The 20,061-nt window shown below is 39.5% G+C and overlaps 1 protein-coding gene across 1 annotated transcript in view; it reads left to right on the forward strand.

Annotated features, from left to right (window-relative positions):
* Positions 1–19,246, forward strand: part of SMARCA1 (SNF2 related chromatin remodeling ATPase 1) — a 46,095-nt gene extending 26,849 nt beyond the window's left edge. The window contains exons 19-24 of the mRNA XM_079961618.1: positions 2,952–3,074; positions 5,337–5,469; positions 8,363–8,481; positions 8,879–9,091; positions 16,892–17,002; positions 18,756–19,246. Of these exons, the coding sequence (XP_079817744.1) occupies positions 2,952–3,074; positions 5,337–5,469; positions 8,363–8,481; positions 8,879–9,091; positions 16,892–17,002; positions 18,756–18,827 (771 nt within the window). The 3' untranslated portion in view covers positions 18,828–19,246. The remainder of the gene's footprint in view (positions 1–2,951; positions 3,075–5,336; positions 5,470–8,362; positions 8,482–8,878; positions 9,092–16,891; positions 17,003–18,755) is intronic.
* The last annotated feature ends 815 nt before the right edge of the window (positions 19,247–20,061 follow it).

Below are 20,061 nucleotides of genomic sequence, written 5' to 3' on the forward strand. Positions count from 1 at the left end.
AATAAAAGAAGAAAACAACAAAATCAGCGATATTTCCTTCTGAAGAATATATTAGCTACATTTACCTATGTATAAGATCTATGTCCTAAGACTTGAATTCCATTTCACAATCCCAAAAATAACATTCTTTTCCATAGTGTACCTGGGAACTTAGTGACACAAATAAAACTATTTGTCCCATCCAGTTGGGGGAGAGGTCATGCGCTCTGGACAATTTCTGATTCCTCAAATTGGTCTGGTGACCATATGGTGTTCAAAAGACAGAACACGTGTGGGCAGAGTAGTGGGCTAGCTCAGTAGCCCAGAACATCAGTCCCACCTCGGGGTCCAAATAGCGTCAGCTTCCTCCAGGAAGAAGTGTCAAGAGTGGTGGGGTGCGGGTATGGAAGTGTCTTCCTTATAGGTCTGACAGGCTATGGATGGAGAGTTACCAAGGTTTTGTTTTTTTAATACAGTTCTTACTGAGTTTTTATGTATTACAAAAATTACAGTCATCGGATATCTACAAATAAATAAAACTACCAAAAAAAGCCCCACCCACTTCATTCACAGAGATAAACAGGACCAAGACCCCACACTGCAATTCAAGGTGCAATATGAAATATGACAGTACAGTTAATATAAACTTAATAAGCTGTCAAAAGCAGTATGTGAATATTTAATGTTGAATGTGTTATGATGCCCTTCAGTTATTTTTTTAAAAAAAGAAAATACAGAGTTTCTGACTAGCAAATATGGAAAAATTAAAGATTGAATTTCTCCACATAGACTTCAGGATATCCACACCAATATTTTGCTGGGGCCATCTTGCTGGGCTTCTGTGCATTTTTATATCCAAGGAAGGGAAACTAAATAGTCTCAAATTGATCTCTTTTCTGTTGCCCTCTCATCACCTCTAGTTTATGAGAGAGAGAATAATTTACTTGTTCTTTAAGATCCTATTTGACCTGTCAAACAGTTCCAATAGTGTGTAATATGGGCCAAGTGTTTGGGCGTCAAATATCAGCTGTGTATTAATTTCAAAGATATCTCTCTCACAGAGGCAGAGATTGATTTATAGGTTGGCTTTTTCCACAGCCCTTACCAGGAAAGTTACCAAATTGGTCACCAGGTCATCCACTATAAGACATTTATCATCCACAGTCTTATTGGAGAGGAAGGTCCCAACCTCTCGTGTATTATTCAGATTTGGGTGGGGAAGCCATGATATCTTGATCTAACCCTATGTTGCTTTCCTGGGTTCTTTATGCAGCATCAAGACAAATGGATCATTATGGCTCTTCCTTAAGAATCTATCTAAACCAGGAAACTGACTATGCATGGGGGCTGGCTTTGAGGATCTGTGCCTAGTGTCAGTTCAAAGAACAAAGCATTCCACTGCCCAACAGTCTCCATAGCCAAGATGGCCTACCCCAGATAGAGCAGATACCGGGAGACTTCCAGTTTCACACTGGATCTGCCTTAAAAGCACCTGCCTGGGACTTCATGGTCACCATCACAATCATGAGCTTGTTTCAGTACATCACGGCTCAAATGCATGTGGCAAGATAGGTCCTTGATATGCTTTCTGCTATAGTGTGTAGGGAGTATTTTAGTGTTTCCATTGCCATGCATGAGTTATTTCCTGGCAATACCTGGCTTGACAGTGGCAGTTCTTTCTCCCCCACCCCCCTGCCCATGCCATGCCATTCCCGCAAGGTGGGGGGACTTACTGAGATGGTTTGCCCATAGAGACTTAAGGAATCATAAAGATTACTGAATGCTCGGGGGTATTTTCCAGTTGACATGGCTGGTGCTCTTGTCAAGGCTCTTTTTCAGTTTAGAATGGTGAGGAGGACACAATCAATCCTATATGCCCTTTTTTGGTGACAAGGAACCTGTACTACTCCCCCTGCCCCTGTTTTCAGGAGAGTTGCAGGCAAGGAAGCAGAACAGGTGACAGCTGGGGTGCGAGTGCTAGAAATCTCATAGAGAATACCACTGAGCACATGATTGCTGCCATCACTGCCACATGGTAGGCACAAAGTAGGCTTATTTTCCCACCTTTTTCTTATTTTTCACATGCTCAGCTAGCTGCCCAGGAGAGCTTTTCCATGTGGTTAATGAACTGTTGAGATATGCCCCAAAGGTTATAGGCAATGGAGCATCAGAGTCTTGCTCTGACAAATTTTCTAAGCACTCCGATGGTAAAGTTGTTCACTTTCACTCTGAACTTGATACCACTGTTGATACAGTTTCAGCTGAGGTGTCCAGAGCACTGACAGGTCCAGTTGCATGAGATCAGTTTCAGTGATAATGATTGTAAATGATGCCTGGTGTGGAAAAGGTTGGTGCTTGCCGAAAAGGCCTTGGGGTTCTAATAATCACTGTAGTTGGGGAAAAGTTAGAAATATTAAAAGAAATAAAGAGCACTAAAAACACATTTAAACATTCTTTTGATATCAGATAATTGCAACTTGTGTTCATTCCATTTTACCCTAACTATAGGAATTAATGTCTTCTTCACTGTTTAATCGCTGGAGTAACACACATACATTTCCTCCTCCCCTTCTCTTTCTTGTTTGTGGTATCTGAGAACACTGAAAGGCTTAAAGAAAACCCTCTTGAGGTGCAGTGGTTGCTTGCTAGTTGCAGTTATCATTACATTTCCATGGACAAGAGCCTGCAAGCTATAAAAGGACAAATATAGATGGATGAGTTATGATATGCTACATTCACCTTGCCTGAAGAACTTTCTGAGGACTGTAAACACAAGTAAAAGATGTTTCTCCACCAGCGGCCACATGCTAGGGAAATATTTCCTTCTCTAACAAATAGTAGATGAGAAGTGCATCAATCCCACCCGACTAGTGTTTCTCAAAAAGGCAGTAAAGGGAGATGGATAGGACTATATACAGAACCTTTAACAGCATTGCTCTTTTACTATACATTCATTCCACCACTGATTTTAGGTCCCCAGAAACCCTGACCTCCCAAATGCAGCTCAGGTACAGAAAGAGGAACAGCGGAAGATTGATGAGTCAGCTCCTCTTACTTCAGAAGAGACTGAAGAGAAAGAAAGACTTCTTACCCAGGTAAATGGCTTTTAAATTTCTTTTCTTTAACAAAAGAAGAACTTATAAACAAAGAAGAACATCTACAAGCTTGTGCGCTTACTGTGTGACAAGCTAGATTGTGATGAAAAAAGGTTGATAACAGCCATTTGCAGTAAACGCGGGCAGTGATAACTAGTTTTCCTATGGAAAACTGCAGATACTATCATCTGATCTTACAAATTATCTCATAGTTACATTAATTTGAAGGGATTTAGTTACAATGCCTCTGTTTTGGATTGTGTGTGTGTAGAAACTGAGAAAGTTGGTTAGGCTCTTCTATTTTCAAAATGGCAGCTGCTAAGCTGTCGCTGGTGTGTCAGGTGATTTCTCTCCACAAAAAGGTGCAGGTGGATGAGAGTTCAGAGAAGAGAGTAGCTGAACTCAACAATAGTCAAGTTGAATCTCAAGTCCTTCGACAGTTCCTTTGGAAAGATCACATTGTTTCTCTCAGAGTGAATGGTTTTCTTCTTGCAATGATTACGTTATTAATCTTCCTTCGAATAACATAGTTGTGTACACTACAGTGGATAGGTTCTGGCACTCTCAAATGAGGCATTCTTTAGCTGTCCACTTCAGCTTTCAAAACTTAGATTTACTTTATGCATTTAACTTGTCTTGTTGACACTTACATAATTATTTTTGGGTTACTCTGAAGATCATTTTTAGCTCACTTGACTTTTTAAATATTATAAGGAAGGAAGTGCAGGGTTTGCTCACATTCTCTGATACTTTTCTGCATGTAAGTAGTCACATTCTTGAGTGGTGTTCTTAAATGGTTATTTTAGTAATTGTCCTTTGAAAATTTAAATTGCCTTGTGTTGATTGAAGTGAATCTCTTGAAAGTACAATATCAGCCACATCACTCTTAGTTTCTGTGTAGGCAGTTTAAAAATCTTTAATGCTAGTATTGCTCTCTGGAAGTAGAGCTATACCAAAGTACCTGGAATTTTTCTTATTTCTCTGTAATACCTTTGATCAAGCCAAAGCCATATGACTCTATCTACTCCTTCGCTGGTTGAAAGCATTCTTCCTCTTTTTGTCACGTATTAAGGACAGAATATAATAGAAGAGCTGCTGTTATAGGCTTCTGTTAATATTTGAAATACAAATATGTATTTCACTTCTTATTCACCCAAAAGCAATTAGAATTAAACCAGCAAAACCAAATGTAGATATGGTGCCTCTCATTGCCATTGGTTTTCTTTTCAGACATTCCTTGTTAAACTGTGGTGGATACAAACGTTCCCTACCTCTGATGAAAGTAGATTTTATTTGATGGAAGAACTGCTTTTGTTGACCAATGAAGTTTTTTTTTTCACCAGGGGAAGACTTTCTGTTGGAGCAATGGAAGCTTTGGATCCAATCTGTTGTATAGAACAGTTTGCTCTCCTGTATGCACAGTGTCAGAAATAATTTACAGTTGGTTTGTTACAACCATGTGAATTGAATGTCATGTCTGCAGTTAGTCCGACATTCATTATCTATGGAATCTAGGAGTAAAAATGATAAAGATGAAATTTGGAAGCTTTTTTTACTAGAAACTCCATGAAGTTCTTTTTTAAAAGTTGCCATTATTCTTGTAACTTATAAATCAACTTCTAGTGGGTTAAGAACCTGAGGGATTTTAAAGTTCTGACTTAATATACAATGTTAGCTTTGGGGTATTTTGTTTTGTTTTGTTTTGCATCTGCTACAAGAAGTTCTTGCAATTGTATTGATAGAGGAGGTGTAGGGAAATGGGTGTTTTGGCTCCATTTTCTTTCTATCCAGGTGTTCATTTCATTCACCATTTGCTTTGTAAGTATTCAAAACAGAATGTTATTGCATTTAGTTCCAGGATGCCCAGGAGATTGCCAGTGACATCTGGACAAGTGCCCTCATACTCTTGCAATTTTATTTGTTACTTGTGCTTGCTCAAGTGTGATATAAGTGAAAATCCATTAAGATTTGAATTGAACTTTGTTTCTTCGAAGAAATGCCATTTACAAGCGTGAATAAAAAGCTTCTCTCCCTGATGCATGGGGAGCTGTGTGCAAAAATAACTCGTTCAACTTTTTATGACTGAGTAATAAACCTTGGATAATAGATGTTTATGGAAATCCTGCAAGATCATTAACCCCTGTAATTATTATGTGACATTGTACCGAAGCATTAACGAGCAAATCCAACTGTATCTTTCTAAGATGCAAGATCTAGCAAAACATTTCCTCCTTCACCTAATGGCAACTTCTTGCTTAACAGGGTTTTACAAACTGGAACAAAAGAGACTTCAACCAGTTTATTAAAGCTAATGAAAAATATGGACGAGATGATATAGATAATATTGCCCGTGAAGTGGAAGGAAAGTCACCTGAAGAAGTTATTGAATATTCAGGTTTGTCAAATATATCTTGGATAATTAAAAAAATATTTCCAAAATGGTTATATTTGTTGGGTTACCTTTGTAGTTCTACAAGGGTTGGCAATTTTGAAGAATGTGCAGTGTAGAAAGAATGCATGGTCCTGCATGGAGAGATTTAAAATCTGCAGAGGGATTATGCTGAGAATGCTACTCTGTAACCCTTTAGCCATTACTATTCTGCACTGTTTTTTAGATCGTGACATGCTTCATTTGCCACCGCTGTGGATGGCAAAGCAGGGGCGGAGTGGCTGGATTTATTCTTCCCTTCTCTTGACAGCAATATAATGCTGATAATGATTTTGTTGAGTGATAGGAATTTGGAAGAACCCAAAATGCAGTTCGAATGTATGCAGACATAATTCTGTTTTGCAGCCTCAGCCGTACCTTTTCAAGGGTGAGGTGTGTTTTTAAATAGTTTCAGCCATTTATTGGAAAACACTAGAAATTGCTCCTGCCTCCCTACAAACACGCACATAACACCACATGCTGACTGCCTGTTGTCCACTGAGGTACAGCACTGGAAAAAAAAGAAAGGAAGCAAACTGCTCCAAGGTCACCCAGCGAGTCTCATGGCTGAGTAAGGATTTGAACTTGGATCTGTACATCTTTGGCTGCTTCGGAGTGGATGACCCTTTAGGTCCCTTCAAGCTCTACAATTCTATGATTTTATGACATGATAGCCATCCTGTGCCAGAGCTTAGAGTATATTTGCATGCTCATGTTTAATGAAAAGTTGTAATCGGAGGCTTTGATTGAGAGTAAAGAAGTTTAAGTGGGGGGGGGGGCTACTAAGCAGTTTGCTTCTGTCTGTTTTCTGCTCAATTCCACCACCCCCTTCGTCTACCAATTTCCTGTGAAACAACTCAGTTAGCTCTATACAGTGAGGGGGGGGGGGAACTATTTGATCCCCTGCTAAATTTGCCTGTTTGCCCTCTGATGAAGAAATGACCAGTCCATAATTTTAATGGTAGGTTTATTGTAGTTGTGAGAAACAGAATAACAACAGGAAGGCCCCCAGAAACCCAGAAGACAAAAGTCAGAGATTGATGTGCATTATAATGAGTGAATTAAGTATTTGATCCCTTTGCAAAAGATGACGTAGTACTTGGTGGCCAAACCCTTGTTGGCAGTTACAGAGGTTGGATGTTTCTTGTAGGTGGCCACCAGGTTTGCACACATCTCAGGAGGTATTTTGTCCCACTCCTCTTTGCAGATCCTCTCCAAGTCAGTAAGATTTCGAGGGTGATGTGTAGCTACTTGAACCTTCAGCTCCACAGATTTTTGATGGGATTAAGGTCTGGAAACTGGCTAGGCCACTCCAGGGCCTTAATGTGCTTCTTCTTGAGTCATTCCTTTGTTGCCTTGGTCGTGTGTTTTGGGTCATTGTCATGCTGGAATAGCCATCCTTGACCCATTTTCAGTGCCCTGGCTGAGGGAAGGAGGTGCTCACCCAAGATTTGATAATACATGGTCCTGCCCATCGTCCCTTCGATGCGGTGAAGGTGTCCTGTCCCCTTAGCAGAAAAAGACCCCCAAAGCATAATATGTCCCCCTCCATGTTTGATGGTGGGAATGGTGTTCTTGGGGTCGTAGGCAGCATTCCTTCTCCTCCAAACATGGCGAGTTGAGTTGATGCCAAAGAGCTCGATTTTGGTCTCATGTGACCACAAGACTTTCACCCACTTCTCCTCTGGATCATTTAGATGTTCATTGGCAAACTGCAGACGGGCCTGTACATGTGCTGTCTTGAGCAAGGGGACCTTGTGGGCTCTGCAAGATCTCAGTCCTTCACGGCGTAGTGTGTTACCACTGTTTTCATGGTGACTATGGTCCCAGCTGCCTTGAGATCTTTGACAAGCTCCCCCTGTGTAGTTCTGGGCTGCTTCATCACTGTTCTCATGATCATCGCAACTCCACGAGATGAGATCTTGCATGGAGCCCCAGACTGAGGGAGGTCGACAGTTATTTTTTGTTTCTTCCATTTGCGAATTATTGCACCAACTGTTGTCACCTTCTCACCAAGCTGCTTGTCAATAGTCTTGTAGCCCAGTCCAACCTTGTGCAGGCCTACAAGCTTGTCCCTGGCATCCTTGGACAGCTCTTTGGTCTTGGTCATGGTGGCTGCTTTGGAATCTGCTGGATTGATTGCTTCTGTCGACAGGTGTCTTGTACAGGTACTGTAATGAGCTGGGATTACAGGTAAGACCTCTCCCTTATAGCAGGTGCTTCTAATCTCAGCTGGTTACATACAGTGAAGATACCAAGTTGCCTGCCATCTGGCTGGTTGATAGGCGATCAAATACTTATTTCACTCATTATAATGCACCTCAATCTCTGACTATTGTCTTCTGGGTTTCTGGGGTTTTTCCTGTTGTTATTCTGTCTCTAACAGCTATAATAAACCTATCATTAAAATTATGGGCTGGTCATTTCTTCATCAGAGGGCAAACGAGAAAATTTAGCAGGGGATCAAATACTTTCCCCCCTCACTGTATGTAACATTGGTTGTTTTCAGCGGGCCTTTTCTGGAGCAAGCATCTGGAGTTCCTTCTTATAGGAGATTCAGATTACCGTATTTCATATATTTCCACAAAATCACATCAGAGATGCATTTGCTTTCTGTTGCAAATTTCTTAAGGGACTTAGAGCCTTTGTGGAAAAAAAGACTTTCTGTATGAAGTCCAACTCACTACATTGTAAGATTTAAAAAAAAATATTCTAACTATATATATGATAATATACCTTGTTTAAACTGTGTTAGGCAATATTGGGAAAGAGTAAAAGCTTTAATTATATAAAAGTAGTTATTAATGTTATTTTATTACAAAGCATTTAAGGTGTTTTTTTGAATGCTTGAAATTTTCAGCTGTTTTTTGGGAACGTTGCAATGAACTCCAGGACATTGAGAGGATCATGGCTCAGATTGAACGAGGGGAGGCCAGAATACAGAGGCGAATTAGCATCAAAAAAGCCCTGGATGTCAAAGTAATTTTTCCACAAATTAATATTTCCTCTGATTAATTTTCCCCCTAAGAAACCAGCATATGGTTATGTTCCCCACTGATAAAGTATTCTCAGTCCCCTTCTAATTTTTCAGTACAAAGCTTACACTAATTCAGTGGTGAGCAAAGTTATTCTTTTCTATGATAAGTAGTTTAACTTTATTAAGCCATATGGATTGAAATTCCCAGTATAAACACATTAGGATTGTTACACCAGCTGTAACAATTTTAGTCTTACAACTGGCTAAATAAAGTCTTGATTAGGGGCTGATTTAATGGCTGCTGACTTTAGTATAATCCCACTGCAGCTAAAATAGCATAAATGGCCATTGAATAATATTCATATGCACATTCCTAGTAAAAATCTTTTTTCCCTTTAGATTGCTAGATACAAAGCACCTTTTCATCAGCTGCGTATACAGTATGGAACAAACAAAGGCAAAAACTACACAGAAGAAGAAGATAGATTCTTGATATGCATGTTGCATAAAATGGGATTTGATAAAGAAAATGTGTATGAAGAACTAAGACAGTGTGTACGCAATGCACCCCAATTTAGATTTGACTGGTTTATCAAATCTAGGACAGCAATGGTAAGTAAATAGTGTTGATTTACATGAGCTTAGTTCTTGCATGTTTTTTTTTTTTTATTTCAAAGGGTTTTAGGTCTTCCTGTGTTTCATTGTGTTACACTGATTTATGTTTTGAATTTGTTAACTTTTATCAAAAAGCAATATAGAGATATTAAATCAGTCATTATGTCATGGGGAACCTGAGCCCTTCCAGATGTTGATGGACTCCAACTCCAACCAGTCCCCCACAGCATGACCTAATGATCATGACTGATGGGAGGTGTGGTCCAACAAAATCTAGAGGATACCAAGCTCTCCATCCCTGGTCTGTATGTATATTATACCACTCTACAAGAGCACCAGAATGAGTATGTATGAGAACAAGTGCATTTAAAACTCTAGTCTTAGAGTTCTTGCATGTCCCTAGCCCTGTCCAGTCAAGATAAGCCCTGTCCAGTCAAGATGCTGGCAAGTACCGCAGCACCCAAAGTCTTATGGGGTGTGTGTGGCTACGCAAATGGACGCCCTACAGATTCAGCAGCAGTGGTAATGTGAAGACAGCCAATAAAAAACCAAGCCCACATGAACAGGAAGTACCACTTGGCTGCTTTCTCTTCTGGCGCTACCATATCTGGAGAAGCTGCCATCTGGAAGTTTGTCGTGATCCTGATATTAATCACAGATGCAGTGTCTGGTTTAAAGACCGATTTTGGTACAATTGTACATTCACTCATTAACAGTAAGTAAATGAAATTACTCTCATTTTCCAGGATCAGCTGATACATAGAATAATTCTTCCCAGAAAAACTGACAAACCATAAAATAGGAAGATAGACCTTGAAGCCAATAGTTTTTCTTCTATGTTTATAGCAAAACATGAAGTTGTTGTGGGATGGTAGGAGGGTATGCTCTAAAAAGCTAGTTAATAGACGTGCTGATTTAATATTGGTGTCTGATGCAGTTCTGTGGTTTGCTATTATAATTTGAGTACTTCCCAGAAGCATGCAGTGCTGCGCAACTAACATCTGTTATATGTGGTTGATCCTGTAATGTTTTTGTTTTTTGAAGGAAGACTGTATGGTAGAGTTGTTTCGAGGATGACATATTTTTCACAGTGGCAATTTAGCAACGGTTCTCTTGATAATTAATTAAAGCCTTGAGGGAAAGATATGCCACTTCATTAAGAGCAGAATTTCTGTTTTTGAACCCAAGAGTCATTTCATTTAGCCTAAGCTGAGTTTTTTTGTCCACTTCTGTTATTGCATGGACAATTTCTCTTCTGATCAGGAATTACTTCTAAATTATTATTATTACTAAAATAAATCTGTACTGCCCTCCCCCAAGGATCTCAAGATGGTTTACAATATAAAATTACAAAAATACAGAACATAGTAACAAACACCCCCCCCCCCCCGTTTAAAAGGCCACTGTTTGTTTAATTAGCCAAAGATCTGGGAGAAGAGGAATGTTTTTGCCTGGTGCTTTAAAGTTGGAGAAGCAGTGTGAAAATAATGGTTTCAGTGCTGTTAAATTGGCTAAAGTCTTCCAAGAAGGGTTACTTTGAGGATGCTTCCCAAAAGGATCAAATATGTCCAAAGGGTTAGTAGTGCCTGAACACCTATGATTGGCAGGCAGTATACCTTTTACCATGTACAGTGGACAAGTAGTTCCTATGCATGGCGTTTTACATACCACTTCAGCTGGAGTTATCAGTCCTGGCTGTCACTATTCTTCCACTTGAAATGCCAAGCCTGATCATGATGGGATGCAATTCTCATGGTCACAGCTCAAATCTTGTAGAATGGAAAACAACAACAACAACATGGTTAAGAGGCTGGAACATGATCCCTATAAGGAAAGATCACAACATTTGCAACTTTTGGGTTTTGCGGAAAGATAAGTAAGAGGTTAGGGAAGAGGTATACAAAATTATGCAGAATGTGGATAAAGAAATTTTTTCTCCCCCTCATTGGGATCATTGATGAAACTGATTGGCTGGAGATTCAGAACAGGCAGTTGGAATCGCATGCTGCGTAGTTAAAGCATGGATTTTGCTGCCACATGATGTGAAGCTGACCACTAGCTTAGATGGCTTTACAAGGGCAGTAAATAAATTAATGGAAGCTGTGATCATCAGTGGGTACTAGTCACAATGACTATATGCTGTGTGCAGAAGCTTATGCCCCTGAATAACAATTTCTGGGGAACAGCAGCAGGAGAGGACTGTTAGTTTGCTTGTGGACATCCAATTAGCTGCTGGGAATACTGGATGCTGGACTTGCATGACCATTTGCCTGATGCAAAAGGACTTAGTTAAAAAAATTCTTTATTTTTAACCTGATTTACAGACTGCATTTCAAGGCATGGTTGTTCAGTCATGTGTTCCGGTCTCTGATAATGTTGGGTTTGTAGTTTTTTCAAAATGTTGTCTATCTCTTACTTGTCTTACCAGAAATGTCTGGCTTAATGTTCATACCTTGTTTATCCAACCAAAATATGTATTTGTTTGCTTATTACATTTATATCCCACTTTTCCTCCGGTGTGCTCAAAACAGCATATATTTCCTACTTTTTATTTCCACAGCCACCCTGTCAGATAGGCTAGGATGATTTTATATGTGATTGGCCCAAGGCCATCTAGTAATATTCAAGGTTGAGTAGGGAATGGAACTAGAGTCCACGCGTCCCCGTCCCAGTCTGTCACACCTCAGTAGCCCATGATATCATATCACAGTGGAGGTTCTTCCTAGAATTTTTTTTTTGTAAAGGATTGCTAGGTAGAAATTATATAATCTTTTAACAATTATTTCAAAATGCTTATACTTAAAAACCAAGACTTCTATGCATTTTACTTAGAAATTCATCATTACTTTCTGATGGCCACTAGATGTCTCCCTAGTTCTGCCTAAATACATTGATTTTTTCCATGTTTCCCCTCTATGTATTTATTTGAAAATTTCTCTTCAGAAAACTTCTCTTCAGAAACCAATATAAATTCTTTTTTGTTTCTTATTTTCATGCAAGCATATGGCTTACACACTATGAGCTCATAAATTGCTTGATGGTTTCTATAAAACTCTAGTTTTTCTACACCAGACTTTGTACTTCACATTTAGATGTTCTGCTGTCGTAACTGCCCTTCTTTCTGACTCGTGAGAGGGGAATGGTAAGCGCACCACTGAATCGCAGATCTGTTCTCTTTAAGGCGTGCATATGACTGTTCTCTGTATACTTCCTTTGCCATTGGTGCAGAATCATTGGCCTGTGATTTCTCCTTGGAAAGTTTTGGTGTTCTTTTGTCTTTCTGCTTCATTGGTGGTTTAGATTAGAGAGAGACAATGTGGTGGAACTCCAACTTCCATCAGCTCCAGCCAGCATGGCCAGTGGTCAGGGATGATGGGATTTGTAGTTCAACAACATCAGAAGGGAACCAGGTTGGCTACCCTGGCTTTTGTCCATGGCAGTGGAGAACAGCACTTCCTCCATTGAGGTTTACTTGATACTTTCTGCATTTGCTGGAAGTTCCAATTTTTAATAAGTTAAATGATAATGTTTTTTTTAGCCTTGTGCCTGTTATGATGCCTCCTCTTCTTACTCCATTGACTATCCAGGGTGCTGAGTGCCAGCACAATGGAGTTTATTTTCTGGTAGGGGGATTCTAGTGTAAAAAGGGATAGCTGTAATTGCTTCATTAGTAAGATGTGGGTAGGAGAAATACAACATTGTTTAAAGCCTAGGATACAAGGAAATATTGTGTGGTGAGAACAAGAGGTCTGTAACATTCACTGACTGTATGCTTTGGGGGTCAATAAAATATAGATGGGGGGGGAGGGAACACCATAGACAGAAATGCAAAAAATTGCTACTAGAGCTTCAGCGAAGCCAGACATTCTTACTTGCTGAGCAGGAGGGATATGATTTCCATAGGTTTAATTCACACAAGGAGGACCAAAAGAAGTAGTGCTGTATTTACTTTTTAACAGTTAGGAAATGTGAAAATTCCTGAATTGAGAGTGCTTTCGGAAACGGAGACTGCGGTTGGCACTGGAATGAAATATCTCTCTTTAAGCCCTGCACTTCAGCACATGTGGGAGTTGGTGTCCTATTCAGTGCTCCTCATAAATTCCTTTCCGGAGGCAGAGCGTTAGGCTTTCTGGAAGCACCAGCAGATATTATTGATGATTTTGTTACATGTATTGCTGTGGTGGTATCAGTGACATTGGTAATCTTCAGTAAATCATGAATTCTCCCTGGCCATACATAAATGTATCCATTGTCACAAACACTGTATATGTTGGTATGCCAGTAAGGAAGAGAAAGGGCACCTGAAAACCATGACATTTTAAAGAAATTGTGGTGTCTGTGTTTACTCTCACATTCCAGCCTACACAGGATAAAATGATTTCATGCATGTCTCTGATGCATGTTCAGAATGCTTCTTCCATCATGCATGCATCCCCTCCCCCCAAAAAAATCTAGTGCATGTTTCAGTCACACAGTCAGCTTAAAACTTAAGTATTCTAGAAAGTCTTATCAGCTCTCTGCTTTTGACAACTTTGAATGTAACAATTCTGACAATATGCTGTTAAGCACATGGGAAGATAGAACAGCTGTAAGCCGTTTATATTTCAGTCACAGAATTGGGGAGACCAAATTTCTTCTTCCTCTGGTTTTCCTGAGGAAGAACAAAGGTCTCCTGCTCGTCCTTCCCATGTCGTCTTATGTCAAAATCAAACCCACAGGTACAGATTTGTGGGAGGCAAAAAGAAAAAGCTGTAAGAATACTCTTGGTGTTCAGCGGGAGAAAAATCTAAAGGCAGTAAGTGCAGATGTTCCCTAGTCTCCCCCCCCCATCCCTTTGTTGTTTTGAGGTGGTTGTGTTTTTTGGTCTATCTTGCTCTTTCATTTCTGGTCCTTATGTAAGTCAATAGCAAATGATTACTATTCGTAATCTCTGTATCTTCACAGCTGTCCTGTGAGAAAAGCTAAGCCAAGATTCAGCAGCTTTTGCTAAAGTCTTTCCCACTGATAGGAGTTTCATAACCCTTTCTCTGCTGACCACTTTTCTGCTCTACATCACCACCCCTGTTTCTCTTCCTACATTTATGACATACACCCTCGGTGCAAATTAGTGTTGTGGATTTATTGAGAGAGAGAAAAGAAAGATTCTGGGCTCTGAACTGCAGACATCACTTCAATTGAAGAACATTTGTAGTCCAGAGAAATCATAGAATCAGAAAAAGAGTCCTGTCATAAAGTGAAACCCTCAGATGATGCAGGAAGCATACTGCTAACTACATCCCTGTCTTAATCCTACTCAGAGTAGACTCATTGAAGTTAATGAGCATGACTCATTTCATTTGGTATGCCCTGAGTAGGGTTTAGTTTACTACAACCCTTTATAACTATATATTAAACAAAAGGTTTGTAATGTGAACTTCATGTGACATTTACAATATAAGCAATGTGTTTTCATTTCTCATGTATCCCAAATTTTAGTTGTATTTTAAAGAATACAGTGTTTTGATTTTTTTTTTAATGGGATGTTGGTTTCACGGAAAAAGTGCCCATGCCTCTAATTGATCCTGTTCTTCCTCTTACCACCCCTGACAGTTGGGATTGTTCTACGTGTGTGAAATATTCAACTGAAAATGAGTTTCTGGCTTAGAGCAGTGGGTAATTTTTGAGGCAATGTGAAGTGCTTGATATTCCAGAAAGTTTTATATTGTTACAGAGCAGCTCCTAATAGCAGGTCTTTCCTCCTAAGAAAAGACGTAAGAAGCCAGTGAATCCTATAGCTTGTACATGCAGGACCCAGTTTCTGGTTTGCTTCAGTGCAAAGAAGATGCGGACGTGCAGCTTTTAAACTCAGAAGATGCCAAAAATAACTGAGAACAGCCTCTCTGTCCTCTGCCTGAAATAGAGGCTTTTAAGAAAACTCCTTTGTATGAGACAGCTGCATAGATACGGCGTGACTTTTATACCCGCAGCACTGGGGTCAGAGACTGAGCTGAAAATGACTGACTTCAAGGGATCATTAGGTTACCTGCTTTTCCCTTTTTTCCTACAAATGACATTTCTTATAGAGGTTGAAGAGAAAAGCAGTTGAAAACTTTTCTGTGGGTTACAATGAGGAAAGTTAGAGCATGTGTTTTGCATGCCGTAGGTCTTGGGGTCAATCCTTGGCAGTCACTTTTTAAAAGGATCATGTAGCAGGCAGTGGAAAAGACCCCTGCTACAGAGACCTCATAGAACTCATGCCAGTCAAAGACAACAGTGGACATAATGGGCCTAACATACGATAGGAAATTATATTCTTTGGTTGGTTGATGTTATTGGTCATAATCCCTTATACATTGTAAGATCTTCACTTAACATATCTTAACCACCTGGAGCTTAGGGCGATGTTTCTCAAACTTTGGTCTCCAGCTGTTGTTGGACTACAGCTCCCATCATCCCTGACCACTGCTCCTGCTAGTTAGGGATGATTCATTGCTCTCTGCATTGCTTGTTGGGCAAGGCCTGCTTGACGGATGGACTTTGGAGGCTAGGAATGCTCTTGTGGGAACTGATGGCCCTACAAGATGTTGTGACAGTTTCTCAGAGAGCCTAAGAGCTCTTTATGCGCCGGATAATGCAGGCAGACCCAGCGTGCTTGAATTTAACTTGCGCAATTTAAACCAGCCTGCCTTCTACTACACATGGTTGAGATCATGCAAGTTAAATGCACATATTGTGTGTTTGTACTGTACTCCAAAACAGGCTGAAAATTTTATTTATTTATTTATACATAATTTAAATTTCTATAAACATGCTTCATCCCAAAACGATCCCAGGAGTAGTGTACAGCAGTTGTACTCTTAATTGTTTTTAAAATTTATTTCCTTATTACATGTATATGCCTTTGCTTCAAGGAGCTCACTACCACCCCCATTGTTTTCCTTGCAGTGGCCCTGTGAGGTAGGTTAGATTGAGAGAGAGTTATTGGACCATGGCCACTCAGTGAACTTAATGACTGATTATTTGAATCTGGGTATCTAAATTTAATAACTATACCACAGTGGCGGTGGAATCAGCCCATTTTTAAAAACATAATCTCAATTTATTTTAACAGTATCTTGAAATTGGATATAAATGAAGTGTTGCAGGATGATTTGAAGTGCTCTTTCAGAAGGTTTCTGAATTGTTTTATATTAATTATTTTAAGAGATACTGTGTTTTATATGGAACTGAGTGAAAAGGTAAAAAGGCTGCCATAAAATGAATGATAACAGAATTTTCTTTCTCCGTGTGTGTTTGCATGCATGCACTTTTTGAAAACATTTTGCATGCCATAGAGACATTTTCATGTGCATTTAGGTGTTAGTTATGCTTTTATTGCAGTTTGTTTTAGATGAGCCAGCTCGGCAAGTCTAAAGTGCAAAGCTCTAGAAGAGTCTTGCTGAAATCAGTAGCTGTGGCAATTTGTATTGTCTCTTTGTAAGTTGTAAAGCCCTTATAATACTTCTCTTTCTAAGTTGCTGTAGAATCTCATAGGACATAATTAGAGAAAAAGTCAACATCCCATTGAATTTTATCATTAAATACCCATTGATTTTAATTACTCTGTACTGCACCCTAAAGCTACAATCAACAATATGTTTTGCTAACATGAAACACATTTTAAAAGGACTTTGTGGGTGTCATTTTAGAATTTTGACAGGTATGAGTGATCTGCACCTTCTCCTCTGAATGTCTTGCTTGCTTAATGTCTCTGTATGTTTGGCGAGGTTGTCACAGAATTTGATATATATACACATATATATTAATCTTATTTCTCAGGAACTCCAGAGACGCTGCAATACACTCATATCACTCATTGAAAAAGAAAATATGGAAATTGAGGAAAAGGAAAGAGCTGAAAAGAAAAAGCGGGGAACAAAAGCTCCAGTGGTAATCATCAGCACCCCTTCCAAACATTTAAAATACTTATGTTGCACTTTTCCAACATGTTTTCAAAGTAGCTTATAATGCAGAGAAGAATAACATAAAACAGTACTTAAATAAATAGGATTTTAAAAACATAAATAACCAGCAGATGAGTGAGAAGAGTCACTTTAGGAAGTCCAAAGGATGAGTAGAGAGGTTTTACAGTCCTTCTGGAATGAAAACAAGGTGGAATAATTCCTCACTTCCAAGGTCCCTGATTTTAGTGGCAGATATTCAGATTACACAGAATAGATGTTAACTGAATTGGGCCTGGGAAACCTGTGGCCCTTAAGATGGCCATGATGGCTTGGGGTGACAGGAGTTGGACTTCCCAAAAATATCTGGAAGGCCACAAGTTTCCCACCTTGGATGCAGGAAGGGACAGTCTCTAAAGTATGTGGGTCATAGGCTTTACAAGTTCAAGGTGCAGGCTTTGTAGATGAACTATAATAGTAGCTTACTTTGAAAGTACTGTAGTTATTGAGGTAGAAACAAATCATAGCACAGCATGCTTAGAGGTTTCCTCCTCCTTTTCCTTTGCCAGAAAGATACCTTCTGTTATGACATCAGGCCACAGCTTGCTTTCAGGTCCCTTGCTTTCAGAAAGGGAATAGATGAAGGTCATATTGGTGGCTTCTGTGTAAACTTGGTCCACTTGGTGGAAACCTTCATGGTTTCTGGGAAAACCAACTGCTGACTACTGCTATGGAGTGTTTTATGGGGGGAGGAAAGCTCTGTGCATGTGCCACTTTCCTATCCCACTTCTTTTGCTCCAGCTCCCCTCCTCTGTTCCACTTGGTGACAATAAGGCAAGTGGGAGGTTGGGGGAGGCCCTCCTGGTGATTTTTAAGCTTGCTGCAGTTGTAGACCATTGAGCCCAATGTACCTGTCAGGGTGGGAAAGTTCAGAAGAGATAGAGCTGTGCTTTTGTATCCCCTCCTTCCCACATTCCTGGCACTTCTGACTTGCTGCAGCATGACAAAAGAAAAATGCTAGAGTCAGAAACGGGAGTACTGATGAAGGCTTATCCTCAGTTCTCTAACACACTGGTTTCCACAAGGGTAGATAATAGGAAAGTAGAATGACAGGGGCAACCCCCTGTGTCATCCTTTACATTTACCTTTCCTAGCACAAGTGGTTTAATGTGACTTTCCTTAGCGCTTCTTAGACTACTGATACCTAGAAACTGAATTCTTGATGGATCTTTCATTGCCCAGTCAATGGCAAATGCTATTTAACAAGCATAACCACATATGACATAGCAGCAGCATCTGTAACAATAAAACAGAATAGTGTATGTTTCTGATCAGCTAGCATGGTCAGTATTCTTGCTGATTTGAGTTGCAGTTCAACAAATCTGGAACACACCAAGTTAGCCACTCCTTGCCTTATCAGTCTTATCTTTAACCTTTGTAGAACATCCACTCTTACTGGTTTTGGGAATAGCTGTGCTATACTCAAATTGGGTACCTTGCAAACTTAAGACTTAAAACTGAAGTTAGGATTCTTTAAAACTGAATCTTCTTTCAATGCCTCTGTTAGATTGCTTTTGAACTTACATGGATGAAATCCAGAGAAATCTAGGATCTGTTGTTATTTTAACTGGCAACTTCATAGTCTATTGGATTTCATTACCTTTATATACATTCAGCATCAAACATTGTTAAGATGGACAAAAATGTGACGACTTCTCTCCCTTCTCACCTTTTTTTTCCAGTCACAAAAAAGAAAAGCAGACTCTGCCATAGAAAGCTCTGGAAAAAAGGATGCCAAGAAAGTGAAGACGTAAAATTGGGAAAGGAAGCTCAGTTTAAAACTGCCATTTCCCCCCTTCTCTGTCTTCCAGTGTTATTGACACTGTCTGTGTATTCATTATACCCATTCCCCCCAAAATCTTCCCGCCAGTTTCAATTTTTGCAAACCTGTATATTTTACAATGCTTTACCTAATGTGTAGTTTTTTATTTTATGCATTCCAGTATTTTTGTGCACTTGTATTTTACGCTTTTTCTGCATTTCTTGAGCAAAATTTTACTCAGTCCTTGTTCTTATAAAGTTTGTGCTGGGGCTTTTAGCTTTCATATGTTTTATATGCTTTGACAAAAAAAAAAAACTAACTTGATTATTCTGTTGTTGTATTATTGTTGTTTCCTACTTTATATGATCGTGGAAAACCAAAATGAATTAAAATGACGAGAGGAGAAATATACTTTAAATTTGTTTTGTTTTTTCTCTCTCTCTTCAGCCCACTCCATCTTGTAGTGCATCCCCCCGCCCCCACTTTCTTACAGTAGCTTAGATAACATTTACTGCTAGGGTAATTGACTATAAGAGGAAGTATCTTTTTGTATGTGTGAACATGGTCCCGTTTGGGCTTTTTATCTATCAGTTCCTGGGTATCTCTTAGGCAGAAGCAGAAGCAGGTGGTAAACAGGCTGTACAAACCACAAACTAAAGGTTGTGCAAAAAGTATGTTTTTTGTTTTTATAAATGCCTCTCCATATTAAAAGCTCCCTGCAAATAGACAACTTAACATGAAGGGAATGGGCTGGATTAGACACCTTCTCTCTCAGCCGCAGGCATTTTATTTACCTCCCCCAAACCCCTTCCCACAACAACTCATATCTATCAGCAACAGTTCATAGTCCACAAAGCAAATAATTCACACAACTGTTGGAAAACAGTATTTAAATGTTCCCAGTAGCAAAATCAGGCTTAGCTTTTTGATGTTTGCAACACAAAAGCCAGCCCAACATTTATTATATATATAATTGCAAAATCTAAACACAAGTGACTGTGGTGCTGTGCAAAATAAAGTAAGACGAAATCGCCCAGTGTGCTCCTTTCTATCCTTCTGAAGCAACGGGATCCCTTTATATTTCTGATCGTCATTGGTAGATGAAGTGCTGGCTGAGGTGGTCTTTCTTATTTTGGATTAGCATTACGCTATGCTTAGGTGTGAATGCTGCACAGAGGTATGCAAGAAAGGATCTAGTTCTTTTTCTGAAATGGGGAGTGAACACA

The sequence above is a fragment of the Podarcis cretensis genome (genome assembly GCF_951804945.1).
Source record: "Podarcis cretensis genome assembly, chromosome: Z".
In the NCBI taxonomy this organism is placed as follows: Eukaryota; Metazoa; Chordata; class Lepidosauria; order Squamata; family Lacertidae; genus Podarcis; species Podarcis cretensis.